The sequence below is a fragment of the Megachile rotundata genome, chromosome 4 (genome assembly GCF_050947335.1).
Source record: "Megachile rotundata isolate GNS110a chromosome 4, iyMegRotu1, whole genome shotgun sequence".
Lineage (NCBI taxonomy): Eukaryota > Metazoa > Arthropoda > Insecta > Hymenoptera > Megachilidae > Megachile > Megachile rotundata.
The window spans coordinates 13,659,378-13,684,034 of record NC_134986.1 but is presented as its reverse complement, the minus strand read 5'-3'; the positions used below and the strand labels follow the sequence as shown (position 1 = coordinate 13,684,034).

At 37.0% G+C, this 24,657-nt stretch overlaps 1 protein-coding gene across 6 annotated transcripts in view; it reads left to right on the top strand.

Moving 5' to 3' along the window:
* Window positions 1-24,401, top strand: part of LOC100876019 (uncharacterized) — a 54,197-nt gene extending 29,796 nt beyond the window's left edge. For 2 of the 6 annotated variants that reach the window (XM_076531282.1, XM_012286972.2), the window contains exons 2-4: window positions 20,581-20,976; window positions 21,346-22,091; window positions 22,482-24,401. In XM_076531282.1, coding sequence (XP_076387397.1) covers window positions 20,581-20,976; window positions 21,346-22,091; window positions 22,482-24,093 — 2,754 coding nt within the window. In that variant the 3' untranslated portion in view covers window positions 24,094-24,401. Of the gene's footprint in view, window positions 1-7,054; window positions 7,205-10,308; window positions 10,564-14,595; window positions 14,773-18,838; window positions 19,067-20,580; window positions 20,977-21,345; window positions 22,092-22,481 lie in introns of those variants that run through there. The other 4 variants (XM_076531281.1, XM_012286973.2, XM_012286975.2 and 1 more) reach the window with 4 other exon arrangements.
* Window positions 24,402-24,657: the final 256 nt, after the last annotated feature.

Here is a 24,657-nt window from a genome sequence, read left to right as displayed (position 1 = left end):
ACAGTTAATCTTAATATACGTACAATATAACAAACAGTTTAAACAATTTGTTCAAATTTATTTAGCTAAAATTTGAACAGATATAAAGTTTGAGGTTAACTGATATGCAATTTAAGGTTATTGTGTTTTTTTAACACAGTGATTATTTTTGGTCATTTAACAAATATGTATTTGTCTCATGGAAATAATCCACGAGTTTTTTAAGAGACAATTGCAGTCTCTTTTTCTGTTTCATTGATTAAAAACTCATAACAGCTAGTCATTAAAGTCCCAGTTTCAGGGAGGTCTTTTTCATACATAATTTTGTAACATAATATTAATTGAAAAATATGGGATTATAAATGAAATAGTAACCCGATATTAATTGCGAAATATGGGATTATAAATTGAAAAGTTATTAATCGAGAAGTATCGTGACCCATCGCTGCGAACAAGGATGTGAAACCTTACGTCCTCGATCGGATCGTTTTCTCGTTAGCGGCGGAATTCTTCGGCGCGAATACGAGCGTAAGCGACGCTCGTAACGAGGAAACTGAGACCAAGAAAGCGTAACAAACGTATATAATTATTAATTATACGGGGGCCGAGCGTAAGTGGGAAAAGTTGGTGGTATTAGAGGCACAGTTACAAAACTCATGGTGGAAAGAAAAAGTTGACAAACTTGATAATGGGTGTTCGGGTCCTGCGATTTTATCAGAAACTTTCGACGGACGTTAAATAGGCGTATTAGAAATTTCGCTTTTACTTCAATCGAATAGGGTCAAATTTAATCAAGTAAACGGTGGGGTAAAGTTTGATAGGCAGGAGCTTAGATTGGCAGAAGTCGGTTCAAATCGATTTACATCGCTTTTCGATCACATTGGGTTCAAATTTATTTACGTCGGCTCAAATCGGCACTAATCGGTTTAAGTCGGTCCACGATTGGTCCAAATCGACTTAGGTCGGCTCAAACCGTCTGAGGTCGTTTGTACTCGACTGAAGTCGTCTCGAATCGGTCCACATCGATTCACATCATCCCAAATTAATTTTCATCAATCCAAATCTACCTAAATCGTTCAAAGTCAAACCAATTCGATCCAAATCCCTTCACATCGACCCATATCAAATAAAACCAATCTAAATCCATCCATATCAGCCCAAACAGATCCAAGGCGTTCCAACATTATAATCTACACCGTCCTCCTCTCGTTATCTTGCATTATACAGCATAAAATCATAATCAAAATTAATTTCAATTGAATACACGCCTATAAATTAAGAATTATAGCGTGCGTCTATCAGGTACAGTGAAAAAACAGGACGGTTCGCGTGTACCAGTCTAATAATTTATGAACTTTGATGGCAGGAGATACGGGATTGAAGTGTGTAATTGAAAGTAATGATTTCCATATTGCAGCGAGCGAAACTGTGATAACGGATCCACGGTGTTATAAACGTCAGACACTCGTTTAAATACACACGAAAAAAAAGAGAAGATTAAAGAAACTGTTAACTACCGGAGTGTTGTATGCAACGAGTAAAAATAGAGCAACGGTAAGCGATAGCGGTGCATTCCGTAGTTACTTTCATACTAAAAAAAGAATTCGCGACCAATTGACGAGTATGTACACCTGTTTGATGTATGGTGCACTTGTTTTACGTAAAAAGTTGTATTTTCTCTACACGTGTTTTACAGAGCGAATAATTCCAACTGGTATAATGTTGAGTTAAGGAAGTCGGGATTAAGGTGTAACTGTTTATTGAATACTAGATACATATTATTATATTATAATTTGATAAGGACATGCGGATGTAAGGATGTAGGAAGATAGGGACTTAGAGATGTTTAGATGTAAGAATATACAAATCTCAAGATGTAAATATATGTGTGAGGATATACAAATCTGAAGATGTAAATATATATTCATATATATAAATATATTAATAAATATATTAAATATATAATGTGGAGATGTGAGAAGCTGGGGACATAGAGATTGAGAACAACTCTACATAACAACTTTAAGGATGTGGACACATAGTGTCATAAGGATTTGAGGATATGGAGATCTAGCATGGTATGGATACAAGAGGGTAGTTTAGGGATATGAAGATAGAGGAGCGTAGGGACGTAGAGATTTAGGGACTCAAAAATATAGAGATGTAGAGATATAAAAATATCTAAAGAAATAGAGATGTAGGTGTATAGAGAGCTAGGTATATAGACATCTAGGAGCATAAGCATGTAGGTGTACAGAGACTTTTAAATGTCAGAGATTTAAAACTCCACAGATCTCCAAATATAGAAACCAAAAAATTTTAAAAATATAATACGTGCAACATATGTAATATAACATACTATATGTAACAGTGTATATGTAATATACATAACATAAATTATTCGCCATCTTTACACATACTAAAAAATGAATATCTTGAAAAAGAATCAACCCCAACATTCCACAATTATTTCACAGTTCCATTTTACAACTCCACCAGTAATATAGCGCCATACAAATAAAATTTGTCTCATAGATCACAAACAATATTGCAACAAGAAAGCATTACGATATTTCCACGCCCTGATCTACATCCACGCTTCATCTCCAGCCATTTAATCATTAGTTTTACCCGCTGTTTCTCTTTCCCTAACAGCTTTCAAAGACTGCAGAGTTTTAATCACGGTGAAAAAGTGTTTCTGGTCGATTAAATGGAAAACGAGGAGAAACTTTTCGTTCGACCCGTCGTCGTGATTCCACGAACGTGCGTATGTACACGGATAATTCGGTCGGAACGAAGCGAATTCCGACGAGGATAATAAACGCGTGTCATTATCGGATGAATCCGATGGAAAAGCGAGGTGAAAAACAATGATAAGATAGCGGTAGCTGCTAATAGCAAATGTTATCGAGATTCCAACAATTTTAGATATTCTTGAACTCGAACGCATTTCGTAAGACATCTTCATTCAAGGAAAATGAACATCAGAGATATTCAAAGATATTAAATAATCAGTATAAAGGAAATTATTCATTTTGTGGTCTACAAGATTGTTTTCATGTGTCAGGAAAATTTTGATATAATAATTAAATTATTTTTATTGTTTTAATAATCCGTATAAAGGAAGTTATTCATTTTGTGGTCTACAAGAATGCTTTCATGTGTCAGGAAAATTTTGATATAATAATTAAATTATTTTTATTGTTTTAATAATCCGTATAAAGGAAGTTATTCATTTTGTGGTCTACAAGAACGTTTTCATGTGTCAGGAAAATTTTGATATAATAATTAAATTATTTGTATTATTTTCAAGAAAGTTTAAGAAGACTTTTTAAGAAGGTTTGCTTTTAAGATTACTCGTCTCGCGATAAGTGAATGATATTATTTTGCAAGGTGGATTTAGGAAGTTGACAATGTTATTCTCAGACACAAAATACTTCCTCGATTCACTGCAGCGACAGGATTAAAAAGGATATCTGTCGCAATAAGAGGCAACGTGTATCCTGTCGCGGTTCCAACTCGATAACAGCACATTCGACGATCCTGTCGTAAAACCCGTGTCGTCGCGCCGTAAATTTCAAATATCGTGTAAACCGATCGAACAATACGACCCTCGACTATGACGCAAATTGTTATCTGGTCACTGTATCGATTCCCCTCCATTTTATTTCTTTCTTGCTCTGCTGGCTATGTGTTAAGTCGTCGCGTCGCGTGGCGTTGCTTCGAAACGCGACAATCAAATCTCCGAATATATTTTTATTTATTATCAGATATTTCGCAGGTTCACAATTTCTTGATCCTGCAATTTTTTAATTGTGAAATTTTGGGGAGTTTGAGATATTCAAATTTTTAGCAATATAGGATTTTTGATTTTTGAACTTGTTTAGAATTTGGAATTTTTAAATTTGTGAGAATTTGGTATTTTTAAATTTTAAAACTTAGGAATTTTTGAATTTTAAAATTTGACAATTTTGAGGATTTTTAAGTTTAAAAATTTCGAAACAGAAATTTCGGAAATTTTAGATTTTGAAAGTTTTCGAATAATTAGCTTTGCAACTGAAAAATAATAAAATGCAGATATGACAACACCGGTTACATATTCGTCCGCTGAAATGTCTCCCAAGGATCAATAAGGACCGAGAGGACCTTGCCAAAATAAGTGGAACAACCAATAATTTGCAAGCCATAATCCTTGTTTTCGTAATAGCAATCCTCGCAAGTTTTTCAGTAACATTTCTTAAAAACACATTCACATATTCTTTAAAAACAGGTCACACCCATTCTGTGCTATTAGTTTTTACAGTCAGGGCATTAATTTTGCTGGGTCAGCATTTTTTTATACAAGCACTGTTTGCTCGACATCCGACACTCGATGATTTTTTAAATAAAACATACATGTATGTTTAATCATTTTTTAAAGGAAACGTACATAGTTGTACCTTTAATAACTTTTCACACAAAATTGTACACTTAATAATTATTTAAGGAGACTCATGCTTGCATATTTTATTCTTTGAAGAAACTTACATTTGCACATTTAATAATAACTCTTTGAAGAAACTTACACTTGCAAATTTAATAATAATTCTTTGAAGAAACTTACACTTGCACACTTAATTTTTAAAAAAAAACTTCCATTTGCACACTTAATAATTTTTTAATCAGATCGTTCACTTGTACGTCCACTTATCTTTGAACAAATCGTACACTGACACACTACCTCTTTAAATAAATTTTCTACACTGATCCAATTTTTTAAATTACGAAGAAGAGAAACAGAAAAGCACCACATCTTTATAAACAGCTAAAATCAACATTGAAACGACGTACTTGGATAATTGTTCTAATTTTCGAACAATACTCTAATAGACTCTAAAGAAATGACTAGGACATATGTTTCTGAATTACGTAAAAAGAAGAAAATGAAAACAGGAAACCGGATACGAAATGGTTGCTGGCGTCACGAGCTGCTTCACCGTGTCCGATTGCGAAAAGTTGACGTATTCTGCTTGTCAAGCCGTATCGTTTAAAAGGTCGTAGAGTATGTAAAGACCCGCACAGAAGGCATCCCTTTGTTGTACACCTGTCTTTGCTCAACTTGTCTTTCATTCGTCGTGCTCGTGTGCAAATGTAACACGAGCATATGTGCCCGCATCACAGTAAGCATTTACAATGCGAACGACGTCACAGCCATTAAGGACTAACTAAAAGTTACCAGATAAAAGACCATTTATTGTGACAGACAAATAGAGGAAGTGCTTTTAGACACCTATTTTCCCAACTACGTCTCGAAATAGTTAAAAAGAATTATGTTTAGGATATTTCGTATGAAGGGTGTGATATATTATAATTCTGTGAGAGGATTTTTTTAAATTTTTTATTGCATTTTTTAAAGTAAAATTTAAGAATGAAAATTTGAGGGAGTATCATTTTTAAGATACTTTTAAGATACAGGTAATATGATATTACTGGTAGGTTAGGATAAGTTGATTGATTAATTGATTGATTTTATACGGGCCTCGACTGCTATGATCATTAGCCTGGTTAGAATAAGTGTTTCTAAATTTTGTTTGTTTACAATTAATTTGACAGGTCATTTAGAAATAAAGATGTCGAGATATAGTAATCTAGGGAGCTAGAGATATGAGAATCTATGTCAAAGAATTTATATATGATGTAAGATCTGTGTCTAAGAATGTACAGATCTAGGGATATAAGTGTCTACAAGTGTCTGTAAGTGTCTAGTACACCAAGATGTAGGGATATGCATATGTAGGTGTCTATGAATATAGAAATCTAAAGATATAGTAATTTGGAGAGACAGATGTCTATTAATATAGAAATCTAAAAATATAGTAATTTGGAGACACAGATGTCTATGAATATAGAAATATAAAAATATAATAATTTGGAGACACAGATGTCTATGAATATAGAAATATAAAAATATAGTAATTGAAGACATACATGTCTATGAACATAGAAATCTAAAAACATATCAATCTAATGATATAAATCTCTATGAAACAAAAAATCTAAAAATATCTAAAAGTACATAAAAAAAATAATCTAAAAATATCTATAAATATGACATATACAAAAATCTCAAAACACAGTAATATAACAACCTGTTCGTCTATCTAACACGTGGAGGGTTCATTGTAATCTTGTTCGGGTATTGATCTTGTAACATTTTGGTGAAGCTCAGTTACACGTACCTATCTTACTGATAAGAACGTTAAATGATAAGAACCAGTCTGCGCGACACCCTAATTCGCCATATATTGACGTAATTCCTGACGTTACACTTTTGCTCAATACAGGAAACCATCTGATTAGTCGGTTTACACGAATTAACACCGAACGTTTCTCTTCTGGAAACGATAACTAAGTCTTTTTTTGTATTTCTTATCGTCAGGCGCGATATTACTGTGCAACACGTTCTTTGTTGTTAACAAATTGATACGCGGGTAATTTGGTGCATTTCTAAATTTAGAAATTATTAACTTTTCTGAACTCTACAATCACTTGCCAAATTTCTACATTTTAGGATCCCTTACCATTTACTTAAGTTTCTAAATCTTTTAGTTTAAAAATTTGAAATTTCTGTACTTTCAAATTTTTATATTACATGATTCAAAAGCGTATGCATATGAAAACTTAATTCTACATGTTCAAACTTTCAATTTATACAATTTATAAATTTCTAAATTCGAAATCTTGCACCTACAACATCGTATTACTGTCTACACCGTGCACATCCATATTTATTCACAAAAACGAACATTCAAATCTTCCCATCTTCACTGATCTTAACTGCCTGAACCATACGTGCAAATTATCCAAAATTCACATGTATTTACATGTATTTACCGATTCCGATCAAACATAATCCGCGTGTATCTTTACAACAATCAGCGCTATTATCGTGGCCGTTATCATTGTGCCCTGCAGGTAACACCCAGATAACGAACAAGCTCCACGAGAACAGTTAGTCCAACGTTTCTTCTCGCAGAATGCGGACTTTGTTCACGTCGCGGTGCGCGGTAAACGTTCTCGATGATAATTCGATCGTTTACGGATCGGTGAAATGCTTAAACCGTGTTATTTGCGGATTTACCGCCACTCTAAAGCTTCTTCGCGTTGTTCAGTGCCGGGCACCGTTCCCTTTCCTACGGAAAATCACGACCTAAAGGAAAAGGACTCCGCTGCTCGTTTCTTATTGGTTGGTAAAGTTTTTCGATAGTGAAACTTTCGAGTTTTGACATTTTCAAAGTTATTTGGACATTTGGGAGTTTGGGGATTTTAGGGAATTTAGGGAATTTGGGGAATTGAGGGAATTTAGGGAATTTAGGGAATTTAGGAAATTTAGGGAATTTAGGGAATTTAGGAAATTTAGGAAATTTAGAGAATTTAGGGATTTGGGGATTTGGGGATTTGGGGATTCAGGGGTTTATGGATTTGGGGATTTATGGATTTGGAAATTTATGGATTCGGGGATTTAAGGATTTGCAAATTTAGGGATTTGGGGATTTGTGGATTCGGGGATTTATCGATTCGCGGATTTATGGATTCGGAGATTTATCGATTCCGGGGATTTATGGATTTGGAAATTTTTCGATTCGGGGATTTATGGATTTGGGGATTTATGGATTCGGGGATTTATGGATTCGGGGATTTATGGATTCGGGGATTTATGGATTCAGAGATTTATGGATTCGGAAATTTAGGGATTCGGAGATTTATGGATTTGGGGATTTATGGATTTGAAAATTTATGGATTCGGGGATTTAAGGATTTGCAAATTTAGGGATTCGACAATTTAAGGATTTGCAAATTTAGGGATTCAGGGATTTAATGATTTGCAAATTTAGGGATTCGAGGATTTGTGGATTCGCGGATTCATGGACATCATTATGGTGCAGGAACTTGAAAATTTAGAAATTTATGTAGATAGGTATTTAGAAATTTGGAAATTTGGGAATTTAGAAATTTAGAGATTTAGAGGTTTGGTAGTTTGGGAATTTAGGAATGTTAAGAATCTATGAAATTTTATATGAATGTGAAGATTTAAAGATTTACGTAATTTCTATACGAATGTGAAGATATAAAATTTTGAAAAACTCAAAACTATTAATATTGGTCAATCTAAGAATTCAAAACTCCCGCCTCTAAATACAAAAAAAAAACAATGAATATCAAAAACCTGCGTTGCTCCCCACATTTTCCACAAAGACCTGTGGAATATTAAATATACAAGACTTGTATATTTGGTTAATCGTCGAGATTGTATAAAATAAAAAGATGTATCCCTCGATGCAACGCGTTCAAAGAAGCCTAATTTGCATAACCGTATGGAAGAAGCTCCCCGGAACGCGCGGTTAATGCTGTCGAAGCTAATTAATTCCATCCAATTAACACCATATCGCGTCAATTACAGATTCGTTGAGTCACGACGACGTTCTTGTGCAGGGAATCGTTTTACCGTTACTCTTAAACTCGCTTTTGCGACGACGTGTTTTCGTTGTCGTTCGGAAAGTCTCGCGGCAGCCGAGGATCGAGGAAATTTCATTTCGAGGTATTTTTTATGTGTACGACCTGATCGGGGATACAAGTGCGTGACACCGTGTATATATTGTGAATAAGGTAACCATCAGCTGTGCGGGTACACGTGTCGGACGTGCAAGCGGACGAGTTATTTTTGCAACGAATCGAGTTGCAAGATAAATCGATATCGCTGTTAAGTGGCGCGATAGAAAAAGTAATTGAACACGGCTTCGCGGTTGTTACGAGTTTCGAGTGCTTTGATGGTTTTCAATGGTGTTCTAGTGTGCATCTCTTCGTTTCTGCCGCCGGTGAATTGGTCGATAAGTGGAATGAGATATTGTGATGACAACTGAATAAAGATGAAATTTGATCGTTTCGTAAACAGATTTGCAAATTTGGAAATGTGCGATTTGAGATATTCGTGATTTGCAAATTTTAGTATTTTGGAATTTGGTGTTTGGAGATTTGGGGGTTTGAGAATTCAAGTTTTAGAGATTTGGGGATTTGGGAATTTGAAGCGTTTAGAAATAGGGGATTTGGGAATTTGGAGCGTTTAGAAATTGGGGATTTGGAAATTTGGAGCGTTTAGAAATTGGGGATTTCGGAATTTGGAGCGTTTAGAAATTGGGGATTTGGGAATTTGGAGTGTTTAGAAATTGGGGATTTCGGAATTTGGAGCGTTTAGAAATTGGGGATTTGGGAATTTGGAGCGTTTAGAAATTGGGGATTTGGGAATTTGGAGCGATTAGAAATTGGGGATTTGGAAATTTGGAGCGATTAGAAATTGGGGATTTTTGAATTTTGAGGGTTTAGAAATTGGGGATTTGGGAATTTGGAGCGATTAGAAATTGGGGATTTTTGAATTTTGAGGGTTTAGAAATTGGGGATTTGGGAATTTGGAGCGTTTAGAAATTGGGGATTTGGGAATTTGAAGGGTTTAGAAATTGGGGATTTGGAATTTTGAGCGTTTAGAAATTGGGGATTCGAGAATTTGGAGCGTTTAGAAATTGGAGATTTGGAAATTTGGAGCGTTTAGAAATTGAAGAATTCAGGAATTGGAAATTTGGAGATTTCCAGAGTTTAATACATGGTTGGTTCAGTAATTCAAGATTTGGGGAGTTTGGAGTTTAGGATTTGAAGTTAGGAATTGAAGGGCTGTATTGGGAATTTGGAGATTTTCAGAGTTTAAGACATGAGTGATTTAGTAATTCAAGATTTGGGGACTTTGGAGTTTAGGATTTGAAGTTGGGAATTGAAGGGCTGAATTGGGAATTTTTATATTTCTGTGAGACGAACTCGAAACGTTCACTAATTAAAAATTTAGAGATTCCAAGGTTTAAGAATTGTATACTATATCCTATATACCACATGAACAGTACTAGCTCAAATGTATAGTTTTTCCTAGTTCTCACTTCATTGCCTAATATTACAAATTTAATATTGTTAAGTAGCTAACAGAAAACAAACTTAAAAAAAATTTTACATGATATAACCCAATTTACATACGTCAGTACATAGCAAAGTAAATTTAGAACAATTATGATCATAAGACGTCTTCACGATAACATCCTCCAAGATAATGAAGTTACCTAAGTGCAAATAAATTTCAGCAAAACAGACATTTGACTTCTCAGAATCGAATTTGAGTGTAAAAAGATTCACATACTCATGCGTTCATCGACGAAGAAGTAGCACAGACAACTGGAACGTAAGAAGTCTGGTCGGAACGTTAGCTCAACGAGGAGGAATGCAAATCTCCGATGAATCAACACGAAAATATCTTCCTCGGCAAAAATTTCAGCTCGATTTGCGCTAGTCGGTTCGCTTTTGTAGAAAGAATCGTTAGCGAAGGATTAAATCGATCGAGGAATCGGAGGCTCGTAAATAGGCGGCCCTCCGTTACGGGCTAGCGATATATCCATCGGGTGATCTTGAAGAGGCGAAAAATAAAGGCGAGTGGGTGGGACAACAATCATCGGAAGAATGTCGTGCAGGAAGAAGATAGACTCGAAACTGTGGCTGGACTATAGCCAAGCGGTAAGAAATCGATTGTATTCGTGCATCGTGATAACGGTTATCCGTATCCCTCGGACTAACTGAGGGCTGGTGAACCAGGTTCCTAAGGTAACCGAGTTAATAAATCGATGAGACGTTATCGTGCACAGAATTGAGTTCGCTGCTGCTGCTGCTGCTGCTGCCGTTGCTGCTTCCAACAAGAATATTCCCGTTGCCTTCTCCTTCTTTCCTTCGTTCTTGTCGTACTTTTTTTTTATTCTCTTCTGTGCCTCTCGCAATAGAGTCACGATCAAGGACGGTACAGTCGTTGGATGCTTTATGTTGCCCCTCGATGCCTTTGTTCCCTCAAACTGGAGTAAAACTCTCGTGTTACGCTGGGAAAATGTTGCCTCTCGTGTTTCTTTGCCTAGATCTCTTACATACGCGACTTTTTGCTGAATACGAGTTTTATGAAACATCTTTCCTTTGCAAACTGCTTATACATATATTAACAGACTTCTTATACGGACTCACAGCTAATTTATTTTTCTCAATCTCAGAAAATTAGGACATGTCTTTCTTCAAATTTGACTTACAGTTTGTAATTTCATAATTTACTGACAGCTAGTTTATTTTTCTCAATCACAGAAAATTAGGACATGTCTTTGTTCAGACCTTGTCTCAGAACATGTCTTTGTTCAGACCTTGTTTCAGAACATGTCTTTGTTCAGACTTTGTCTCAGAACATGTCTAGGACATGTATTTGTTCAGACTTTGTCTCAGAACATGTCTAGAACATGTCTTTGCTTAAATTTTGTCTCAGAACATGTCTAGGACATATCTTCGTTCAAACTTTGTCTCAGAACATGTCTAGGACATGTCTTTGTTCAGACTTTGTCTCAGAACATGTCTAGGACATGCCTTTATTCAGACCTTGTCTCAGAACATGTCTAGGACATGTCTTTGTTCAAACTTTGTCTCAGAACATGTCTAGGACATGCCTTTATTCAGACCTTGTCTCAGAACATGTCTAGGACATGTCTTTCAACTATTGATTGAGTTGTATTAAATACTTGGTAGTGATGGGAACGAAGAATTAGAGGATACGCATTTGTACATACTTAGAACCAGTTTCTCAATTTGTAAAGAAATTTCTTGATACTCCGTTTTTCTTCATTTTATTTATATCATAATTTGACATACAGTTTATAATTTCGTAATTTACTTCATAATTTGTAATTACAAGACCAATTCATTTTCATTACCAATGCCTTGGTGGAGCTTCATGCCGAACTAATTATACACATAGGATCTTATCCCCCATGTTGTATTTCTCAATCCACACAAAATATTCCCATTAAAGGTGCTTTAATCACAGTGAAACCGTTTAATTTCAAGGGGACCTTTACGAAGCATATAATTGCTCGTGGCACTATTATTATTTTTCATTAATTTCATGAGGATTCAGTAAGATCCCATTAAACTCTACATTCGGATATAGAACAAATCTAAACCACATATAGCGCGCATATTATTACAGCAAAAAATTAATAATATAGCAGAGTGGTCCGGCAAAGGATCCCGCGAGCGTTTCACGCATAAATCCCTGAATCAGCGACCATAAACGAGTTCCATTCATACCCAGATCCGTGTTATTAGTTGTGTCCTATAATTACAGTCTGTTAAATCATAGGCTGAAAAAACGTCGGATTCCGTGCGTGGAAGTTTCACCGTAAGCCGTCGTTGGTTGTCGCCGCTTTTCCCGAACGGCAATTAAGACGTACGCGAATTAAAGGTGGTATCTCAAAGGTGGTTTCCACAAAAAGGGGGACTCGGATGCCTGCAAGAAGGCCCCGACGAAGTCGTTAAGGGGCAATTGCACAATCGCGGACCTGGCGCCGACCGGTAGAATCTCGTTTTCTAGGACAATCGACATTCGCAACGATCTCCTTTCAGACAAGATCAAGAACGACTGCTCGATAAGCACCGTCAGATTTATGCACGCGCGATAATGGCCTCCGGCCCTATATTGCACAGACCCACGCACTACTATAAACATTTATTTATATTAACTATGTGATAAATGTCGATTAATATCGATATTCATTTTTATCTCCTCTGTATTTACTGCGATGATCGTATAAACGATTTATTAACTAGATGTATTAAATAGATAACTGGTATAGGGATGGAAACAAGAGATACAAAAGTGTATAGAAATTTACGGATAAGAATCTGAGGAGTTGGGAACAGTTTTGATTTCTCGTATCTCTTTATAACACAAGTTCCAAAAGTTTTTAACGCCTCAGGCTCCTCGAGACTGAAATACATCACTGTCGATAACATTCCTAGCTGATATCTGATGTCGTTTCGAAAACGGTACTCTACGCGACGATTGATTGTTTTGATTTTCTATTTTTAATATTCTTGCTTTACAAAGGTGTTACACAGATCCGTTAGAAATGAAACACCTCATCTCAGCTATTACAGGTCGCAAGATTATACGAGAGACATTTCTTCTTAGCGATTACGATGATTGATACCTTCGCGAATGGAAGTATATACATACGTGCTACTTTACGGATAATTAATCTGTAATCTTTTCTTGAAAAAGAGTAGAACGAAAGATAAGCAGGTAATAATGAACAATTTTGTTATCCTGTATCTTGAGATTACATTGTCTCGTAGCAAGAAAGTGACGGCGGAATTAACATAATGTGATAAGTCTGTCTCAGGCAACAGATATTAATCTGTTTTTGTATTTTATCGGACTAAACATTATGCAGTGTACACACGTCGATGTATGATCATACACGTGGCGATCTAACGAGTACAGAAGGTGGAAAATCGGTGGCAACGGTCTAAGAATGTTAAGTACGCCGCAATCCGGAAGAAGGCTACTCCCGAGTCAGCTGTTTCTTCTGCTTATACTTCGCACACTAACGCGTGGGTGGAACTCGAGTGGATTTGTTTGGAAATTTACCTGAAAAAAAGATATGTCGTAGCTGCGTTTACATTATGTACGGTCTATTGGGGACCCTACCTGTTTTCATCTGATCGCAAACAAGCCACACATAGAAAAAGTACGCAAACATTCGTGCACGCGTGCACGCGGAACAAGTCTGTCTCCTTCTACCTGCTTTTCTTACTTTCTTCCTTCTCCCCGTCTGACTCTAGCTCAGGGCTGCACTTAGAAACTACGGTCCTTCCACTTCTCATCAATTATTCAACAAACACGCAACGAGCGTAAAGAATTTTCTTTGAATTATCATTAAACTCGAGGAAATAGCAAAAAATCAGCTACTATATTTTTTTTACTTGGATCAGTTTCAACAATTTACTCTCAGTGACTTTGAGATAATTGTTATAATTGCAGGTTGTTCTGTGATATAGTGATTATTCAATTACTACGAAATAAAAAATCTGAATCATATACTGGAGTTGTATACTTTTGGGAATTTCATAAATTTACAATTTGGAAATTTGGACCAATAATTTGATGATTAAGAAATTGGACTTCTGACACATTAGAGATTTGAAAGTTTGGAAATCTCTGAATTCAGAAATAGAAACTTTAAAGCTCGAAATCGAAATGTTTGTAGATTTTCAGATTAAGAAATTCAGTCGTTGACCTCACCAATATCTACGCAGTTCTATGCATCGTTGCATTTCAATTTTATAAGGCAAGAAAAGTGTTTTTGAAATCCGAGTATGCTTCAACCCTCTCCCTACCATTCTTTACTCCCTCTTGGGCCTAACTGTCCACTCGCCGACTGACCAGTTCGTAACCAAACTTCGTCTCGCCTACATTCGATCTTTGACACATGAATCGCTTATCGTTCCTTGCTATTACGAATGCAGGACACAATCAATAATCATTTAAAACATGAAGATGAACAGGAAATCATGTGGTGTCTTGAAAAAATAGTTAAAGTTGTTTAGAAATTCGAAGTACAATATGTCAGGTACGCGAAAACGTTCGGTCATTCGCGCTAGTCTCCGGAAAGTATCGGTGACCTTCGGTAGGTCTCGGGTATCCTCGGCAGCGCTCGTAACCGGCATCCTCGAGGAGGCGACGCACGACAGATGCCTCGAGGACCAGTGACAGAATGTTGTGTCGAAATCAGGTGAAATTTGGTTGATTCATGTGTGATTGTGCGTGGAAAATCGGATGTATATCATGCCGATTGTATATATGGATTTTCTCGCGAGTATCGGATAAATTTGCTACACCAGCACATCAAATTTAAGGTAATGATCTACAGAGTACAATAAGAACATACGAATGACTTTTTAACATAAAAACTACTGGACGTGGTAGGTGTTTCATTAAATACCGAAGATCATGTTCTATTGCGTTTAGATTTAACTAAGAAAACTGCAAACGAAGAAAAATCCTTATCGTAAAACACACTTGTGTTTATTGTACATATGAAAAAATGAAAATTGAATTACGCGCTCTTTTAGTACTGTCGTGGAGGTGTGTTATAAAAAAATATACAACAATTTTTTGTTAGATCGACAACAGGACGAAAGAGATGTACTCGTAAAGTGTGTCGTGAGCTTATTTGAGCACGATCGACGATATACACAGTCATCTGATGATGAATCAGTTGTCCTTTCAGAAGTTTTCACCGAAGATCTTGTTGCAATCTTTGTTAAGTTATACATTGCTTGTTTCAAACAAGGATTACATACTGCATTGTATTACGATCTTGATTAAAACAGTAGCTTATATGGTATCAAATTTATATTTATCTTGCAGTTCTTTTATTATCTTCGCGAGCACGTACACTCCGGTGCAATGTAGGCTACTTATGGATAAGGATAAATGTAGAGGGAGGAGTCTCTCGCCATTTGTCTTCCAGACAAATATTTGAACTTTTAATTTTTAAATTATCACATTTCTAAGTTTCCGAATTTCCACGTACCCAAATTCTCTTAACTCTTGGAACTTCTCGCATTTATCAAGTTCCAAAATTTCATAAATTTAAAATTTGAAAACTTGCAAGTTTTTAAATTCAAAATTTACTGACTAAATAGCTAGCGAGGGGGATCCCCCCACGTCGCCATTTTCCCTAGGGAACCCCAACATGCTTACCATTGTACAAACAACAAAGTACACCGACATGAACTACTTATTGCTAAACGGTACATGAAAACACGCGGTAATTATTACATCGATTGTAATAAGATAGCCTGAAGCAATCAATGAAGGCTGTTTAACGATGACACAATTCTGTACTCGTGTTCGCGAGGACTACTACGTGTACATGATCGGCTTGCGAAATAAGGAATCTTGGCTGTTACTGTTTGGTGACCGAGAAAAATCAATGATAAATCGAACGCTTATTCGTGACAATTAAAACTCGTACCGCATAGTCCCACGTTTGTGCCGACGGTATTTTTTTCTCTAGCGAAATCGTGACGTACCGTTTAGCGATCCCGATAGAGGAGCACACGAGGTCAAGAGAAATGCGCTTACGTACTGTTATTTCATATTTCGTGCAATAATTATGGATCCCTATTTACCGGTTACGCCGTAACATCGGGGAAAGTGTGTTTCTGAGTTATTGGAGATGAGAACGCAGCATTGACGTCAGCTGGGAACGAACGTGATCCTTTTAGCACGCTTTTGAGCTACGATCAGTGGCTAGGGCGAAAAAGTAAAAAGAAGATGGCGTTGAAATCGGTTGCCCTGATTTTTGCAGTTGGTAAGAATTTAAATGGCTGCAAAATTATTAGAACAGAATTATTTTTCTACTTGAATTATCTTAAAAACTATTAACCTTTTTGATATTATATCTTAACACTTTTTTATAGAGGGCGTTCCAACGAATCTGTCTACAGAAGATATGTATACTTCATAAATTTTAATGACTTTCAAGGACATTTCAAAGTTATTAAATTTCCCAAGAGGTTGATAAGCGCATCGGTGTACATGAAATTACTCAGAACCAACGTCCTGACCAATACCTTATAATCTATCGAGATCATTATTAATATTAATGAAAGTAACTCATTAATATTGAGTTACACTGTATAATTACTCAAAACTGTGGTATAATGATTTCTGATTACGGAGTTCAGCACTAATAGGGTTTGGCGTCCAAAAAGTAGGGTGCTGAATAATTCCTCCATTTCTTGGAATCGTACCCCACTGTAGAAGTATAAGCACGAAGTAGGTATCTGGTTGTGTAGCGACCACTCGAATCGTTTGACCTCCTATCGTGCACCTCGATGGACCGAAAAACCGTTGGTCAAGAACGGAGAAAGTCGCCAGCACACTTTTTCATTACCTCTATGTGCCTCTTTATAACCTGAACTGAATGGATACGGTAGTGGGTGTCGGATTTTCAAACACGTTTGCACGCGTGTCAAATTTTTGATGTACGAGACCACTTGGCACGTGTTGTTATGGAAAAACTGTTTACTCTTGAATTTTTTAAGTATGCAATTTTTAATTATTTCAAACACTGATGTTATTTTGATTCAAATTTTAAATCAGCTATCTGGTTTTAATAATAAATGTTTAGTTAATTATTATTTATTGTTATTAGGAATAAAGGAGTAAGAGTCTAAAAATAGAAGGATATAAGGATTTAGAAATGCAAGGATATAATGGTCTAAAAATACAGGAATTTAAGGATCAAGATATTTGAGAACATAACACATGCTTCACCTTTGTAGTAATGATTATTGATCATTATCGATATTTAATTTGCTGTTCATTAATTATAAGATATTCTAAGATTGAAGTTGGAATTAATTTTCCTAGATTTTTAAAGAAGTCATAGTGACGCATTATGATTAATTACATGGCACGATGATCGGCCATTTGTAATTGTTGGCATTCGAGGCACGAGCAAGTCATCGGCCTACGCTTTCTAACTATTGCTGGACGCATTCTCTCAGTCATCGGGGATTCCTGTGACGTCATGGAATACAAATTTGTCGACTTGAGAAAAAGTTCGAAGTGGTCGAGGTCACGTTCATATATCGGAACCGGAACTCGTCTGCTCACTTAAATTGCTAAGTCGTAATTTTGAACATTCCGAGAACTGATACTGTGCCAAGGCAATGAATTATGCGACTGCACGAACAAGGAATAGCAATATCCAGTTTTTTCTCCATTTTCGAGAAACATAGTCGGTGCTAAAATATGAAGATTCTTTTTAAGCTCAAACCTTTTTCATTTTTATAAATTAACAATCTTTTAATTTATAAAAATTTATGTTATTATTTATGGATCTGCAATTTTTATAAATTTGATGCATCTGAATATTTCTGAATTTCCAAATGACCAAATTAAAAAAGAAGTCCACTCGCTACACGCAGCGTGCACATGATCAGCCAATCACTATTCTTGCCGTCTAATAGAGGCAACCTTTTATCTCGTGTACAAACGCGTTTCCACAAAAACGACGTGAAAAGAGCACGGTTTCAATCGTGGCACAGACAACGCGGCCAGACAATGCGTAGCCAGAAGATTACCTCGCATCGCGAATACCAGGCTGAAAAACAAGCTTGTTCGTAGAAAAAGGTTGATTTAGTGTGGCGCATTTCATGGATTAAAGGGCGAATTGATTACGGTGTGAGTTAACGTGGAATCGAGCGAGGGAAAATACGACGGCCGTTCGAACAAGCCTAGGACACGGTTCTTGACGTTGAAAATCGAACATCTCGAACACACGGGATTACTTTCGCTGCCAGCAAAGAGACCATCGACCAAGTGGAAACGGTCGACTCCCCGGACGCGTTTCTCGCAGCAGCCACTCGTATAATTACAACGTGTACAGCCGTGAAAATTTGCGGCTTCCTGCGATCCGTTGCCACTGTAAATTTACTGCCACCAACACGTTATTTTGCTACCGACAACACCCTCCTTCAAAACGATGATGCCACTTTGCTGCAACAAATACGCTGCTATCTTCTATATCCTTTCTCACGTCATATTTTTACGATTAGCAAAATTTACGTTTTTCTACTCTTAGACTTTTATAATAATTATGTGCAAATAAAATATGTAGATACACAGATGTGCCTGTAGGTATACAGATGCATAGACAAATTTTTTTTAATATAGCAATCTTTAAAAAAGTTTGTAACATGGAAACTATTTATTATTTTGCTGCATACAGAATGAAGAGGACTTGTAGTTAATTACATGAGATTCATGTAGCAGAATTTTTCAATATATCAATTACAGTACTAGGTTCACAATAAGTATTACAAATCTTCGTACAACTTTAATTTATATAAAAATGAATTTGTTATTGTTACTCACTAACCAACATCAGTAAATTTCATCTCATAAAAATTTAATTTTTAGGAAAAGAGGAAAATTGAAGGAAGTAATATTAAGATACTTGCATGAAAAGAAGGTTCTTTTAAGATAGCTGGAATTTTTTTACTGCAAATACCAATGGAGGAATGAAAGGAATTTGTAGGATGACCTAATATTGCCATAAACGATTCGCAGTGGGTTGTGTATTGGAAGCATTAGAACGAAGTTCGTGAAATGTCAGGAAGTGGTGTTCGCGCTGTAAATATCTTCGCCACAGTTCCGTTACCTTGGGATGTACCTTAATTGAAAAGACGCGTTCTTGTTCGCGAGGCGATTAGCATCTCGCGATTTAATTGCGCCCTTCCTTGCCCTTGTGCTCGATTTCAACTAATGACGAGCATTCGACGTGCTTTCGTAAATATTTTCTCACCAGTCGATCACCGTGTTACTTCGCACTCAATCTTCGGTCTTTACATCGTGATAATTGAACAATTTCAACATTGTTCTCATTTTATTTATATTCATAAAGGATGACCTAAAGATATTTATCCATAAAGCATGACCTAAAGGATGATGAAGTGGATTATTATAAAAATAAACATTAATAAATTGTTAAGTTGTCATTCTTTATTTATAACTAACATACTCTTGATTTGTCAATAGGTTTACTACAAAAATTTGCTAGAAATTATCACATAAAAAAATATTTAAAGCACAAATAGTTAATGTGCTTATTAAATATATTAGTTCAATTGTACAGTCTGTAAAATTTATCAACAGCAATAAGTATCACAAACATCATATATTTAATGACAAACCAAACTATACAAAATAAGTAATATATATTACAAAATAACAATCATATAAAATAAAACTAAACACTTTATTCAAAGAATTATATTATATATATAAATGTATATAATATAAAGATAAAGTAAAAGCTTGCAAAGAAGAGATCAAACCCACCGCTGATGGCTTCACAAATTTTTAATGTTATTGCATGAAAGATACAGAGTAAGATATGCAGTTTTTAAGCCGAGTCTCGAACAATGGATCCCCTTTTTATTTTGACTGGGTTCCCCTTTTTATACCTGGCCTAGCAGCTTCTGCAGGTCAGGTCCTTCCGGTCCTAGTGGTGTCTACACCTGGACGAATTCCAGGGCTCCAGAGTCAACCTTTGAGATTTCTCTTCTGAAGGAACAAAGCAGGAGAGAGCCTTTGGCTTTCGTGTTCCCATTGTTCATATCCGACTTGCAGCATGCTTCTGTCGTCTTTATATTCCATTTCAAATGACTCAGACTCACAGAGAATTTCATAATTCACTGTTAATACTTTGTCAATAGACTTGCTTTAATAGAGTGATGTCTGCTGGACTGAGACTTACGGTTTGAGGATTTTACATTCCGCTTTGTCGCAATTTTAGGACTTTAGGTTTTGGTTCATTGGAATTTAGGAACGTAGAAACCTTAGGTCGACTCCTTAGAATTTGAAGACTTTAGGAATTTGAAAGTTCAGGACTTGTAACTTCATTTCTTAATTTTACAATTTCACAATTTTTGTACTTTGTAAGTTTGAAATTTTAGAAGGTGAAATTTTATAACTTTGACATTATAAATTGAGGCTCTAAAATTTTTTGGAGTTTCAAGAATTTGTAACTTTACAATTTTGCAACTTTGAAATTAATAATAGTTCTAGCAAAATTCCAATTACGATCTAAGTTGCCTAATTACAAAGAAACACCGCCCTAATCTTTGTAACCGATTGCATTCCAGATGGAAACCGAGGTACGAACGCTGAAGCAAGAGCTCGTTCGTACCCAGGAGGCCTTGAAGACGGCGACAAAGAGATGCCGTGATCTGGTGAAAGAGCTGGACAATCGTACCGCGAGCCACGAGTCCGAGAGAACCCTTCGAGATCAGCAACTCTCTCGAATACTTCGTGCTCTGCTAGTCCTGGAGGCGCGGTTGAAGCAGGAGCAGAAATCGATCAGGCAGCTGCTCTGCGAGAAAGATAACGTGATCAGGAATCAGCAGCTCGAGATCGCCAGGCTCAGACGTTACACGAAGAACTACATCAAGTGCAAACGCGAACAAACGCTGGGTAAAACTTTGGTGAAGGTTGAACCGACCGACATCGAGGAGGGTGATCTTCAAGTTTCCAATGTCGATGTGAGTTTCGATCGATAAATGTGAGGACAAAAAGTTTGCAGAAACTGTTCATAAAAATACTTTGTTTTTCTGCATCAGTATTATCCAGAGTAGTTGGCAGTCATACAATTTTGCTTTTACTGCAGTTCGTTTGATGAGCTCTCCCCACTATTTCCCATTTGACATACTACTTTTTTGTGACATTAATCGATTTCCACTTTAGGAAATAAGATAGTCAAACATTCTGTTGAGTACGTCAAAAACTTAATCAAATAATGTACAAAGAGTTAACGTGTTCAATGTGTTAAGCTACATCAAGAGAAACTGCATTTGTAAACTTTTTGTCCGTATCGTCATGAAAGTATATTAAACGACAAATCCTTGTTGCAGCAAATACGCCTGCCATCGTTTCAAGCGAACCCCCGACAGGACTGCAGTATTAGCAAAGACATTCAGACCCTGAAGTGTGAGATAATCACGAAACTAAACGCCTCGGAAGTGGTACCTGTTGCGCTCGGGGAGCTGGACAGAGGAGTGAAGAAGACCCACAGCTTCGCCGGCAGCGATATCTCAAAAACGAGCTTGACAAGCAGCGAGAACACAGATGTGTCTATTATCACGACCACCACGGAGGGTAGCCCTTCGTTGCTAAGCACAGAAGGTTTTTGCGAAGGCGAGAGCACGGACGTGTCCCCTGGCTCGACGTTGAACAAGTCCAACAGATGCACAGAGACTATATTTACCGATAGCGAGAACGAAACTACGATGATCTACGACGACTATGACGAGGATGAAGAAGCGGATGAACAGACGATGATCACGGAGAACGGTTCGAAGTTGACTCGTAAGAAGGCTGGAATCGGTAGGTCAAAGGTACAGAAAGCTTGCAAAGACGCGGAGGTAATCGAGGCCACGAGCATCGCGAGGACAGAGAGCAAAGATGATGGAATGGACTGTAATTTCGCGTCGGAGGATGAGGAGAAGGAGCCTATCTACGTTAACGCTTGCAACGAGACGAATTCGAGGAACTCGGAACGCACTGAGTGCATCATCAACGACGCATCCAAGACTAACGACGATTATAGTAATAATAATAATCACGGTAGCGGCAATAACAACAATAATAACAACGAAGTGTAAGTGTCGGCTACAGTGTTAATGCCTTATAAAATGCCCTCTTCCAAACTCATAGAATCTCAGAACTGAGTCTGAAACTTTTGATATTGTGATAGAAATTTGTCACCCATGTATATTCTCGTATAAACATACCTAATCACCTAACCACGTACCCAATTAAAAATATTCATACCAGGCATTTAAAGTTATAAATAATACATATAACAAAGTATTGTGAAAATGATAGATAAGATTATAAATTTTCAGTATTTCGTTTAAAATTTATTTTCAAAGAATGTCTCCATCGTTATCAGTTATCAAAGATAAAATCCATTATAGATAAACAAAAATTTCCACGAATAATTCCAACAGCTTAGTAGAATTTTACAGATATGTTTTCTTGTTTACAGGCTGTTAAAAATGGAAATGGAGGAGCAAACCGTAGAAGAGACCAGCGGGAACTGGTACAGTGACCCAGACGAAGATAAAATGAACGATGATGTCTTCAGGCACAGCACATATCGACCAAACAGTAATCACAACTCTGTCTTGGAATGCGTTAATCAGATCCTTCTCAGAGACATGGAGGAAGAAGAAAGCATCCTTTCCGTACCTAGGAGATTCAAGCACCGTGGAAGAATCGTTCGATTCCAGCCAGCGAAATTGTCGGACATCGAATCAGTGGGTTCTGAAATGGAGAGGAAGAATTCCGAGGAAGGCATCGCGGAAAAGGAATCGCCAGGGAATGATTTCAACGATGTTCCTGCTAGTAGTTTCGAAGCTACTGCAACGGAGGACGAGTTTGGAATGAGTCTTGCTCAAACTGTATCAACACCAAGCGTAACAACTAACATAGTGAATCACGAGTCGAGTCTCGAAGAGGAGTCAGAGGAATCGAAAGCTATTCCGATTGTGATCATAGAGCCAAAGGTCGAGGTTGAGGAGACGAGGCACAGTAGTTTCGCCTGTTCACCGACGATGCAGAAGACGAAATCGTCGTTGAACGCCTCGGTGAATCCGCCTTTGAAACTGGAGCGAATCGAGGAGAAGACATGTTTGCAAATGTCGACAAAAGGGCTGACAATAGCAAAGAACCTCGATTACGAAGACATCGAGTCGCTTCCAGAGATAATATCACCTCCTCCCAAAACACCGCCAGCGTTACCGCCCAAGCCGCAGTTTAAGAACAACACATTGATCCTGAAAAAAATTCCTAGTCCCTCGTTTCTGATCGACGAAACAAGGAAGAAGCAGCAGCTGCTGGAGTCCAGCTCGTCAGAGCACAGTAACAAGATTTTTGGCTTCATCTCCTCTCCCCTGAAGGCGGCAGGGATCAACGTATCCTCGGCGAGGAGCTTGAACTTTGATGACACTGTTAATAAATCACCCGGAAACAACGAGGAAGGGAACTTTTGGAAAAACAGATTTAACAATGTCCGTTCCTCTTTCCAGTCGCGTCAGAATCATGAAACTAGCGGCGAACAAACGCGGAAGGTGCCGAGAGTCACAAACATAGTTCGCCACTTCGAGGAATTTAAAATTGGAGGTGATTCCGACGACCAGGCGAAAGAACGCGGCAAAGTGAAAGAGAAACACTCTCATTCAGAGTTCGATCAAGAGTTTGATATCAGACAGAATTTCGAAGAGTTCAATCTGGACGAGTGTGATCTCTCCGATGATCCTGATCGACCCGAAGGCGATGGCTCGGAGAGGCTTGGCAATCTTGGGGCTACAGTTGGCCAGAACGAGAAATCTGCCGCAACCAAAGACAATAATAATGTTCCTTTTACCGCGACCAACCCGAGTAGCGGCTACGATCACTTCCTAGAAGCGACAGGGCTTAGCAATAAATCTATACTGACGCCGTCGAGATTGCTGAGTAACCATAAAAGTATGCTAAAGCCGAAAGATGTAAAGTATAAGAACAAAATTAAAGCAACCGCGGTCTTGGAGAAGCATGGTGTATCTACGACCACGAATAATACCACACATGTGAGACATTGGACTGGACCGTTCGTTTGACGACTGGCTCAAGTTTTTCCAAAAAGTTTCTTTCACCAAGAAGTTGTCGACAAAGAAACGTAATTTAAAAAAATGTTGTGCACGTTATTGAGGATGTTAATGGCTGTAGGAATGTTCAACCGTGTTTTCAATACTTTGAGCTTTTTAAACACGTTTTTGAAGGTAAAATGTATTTCTGTAAATTATTATTGATGTTTTTTTTTCTAATACAATAGATAGAAAAAATGTAGAGATAATTTATTTATAGCGGCTTCGAATGAAAAAGTATTTTGATGTGTTGTATATTTTAATAAAATATTTCTTACTTATTTATAGCATTTCCGATAGGAGTGATGAAGTAATTCACGGTAACTAACTATGTACGGGTAATCTGATATGTTTGATATTTGAGTTTCGGGTTGAGTTTGAAAGTATTCAAATCCTACTTACAAAGTTACGAATTTCCCAAATTTTTCTAAACCCAGCTCGAAACCATAATCTCGAATGCTCGTACATCTCTAGTAACAATGTATGTATATTAACTTAACTATTTTGCTGTGAGAAATACTGCGGAAATTATTGTCT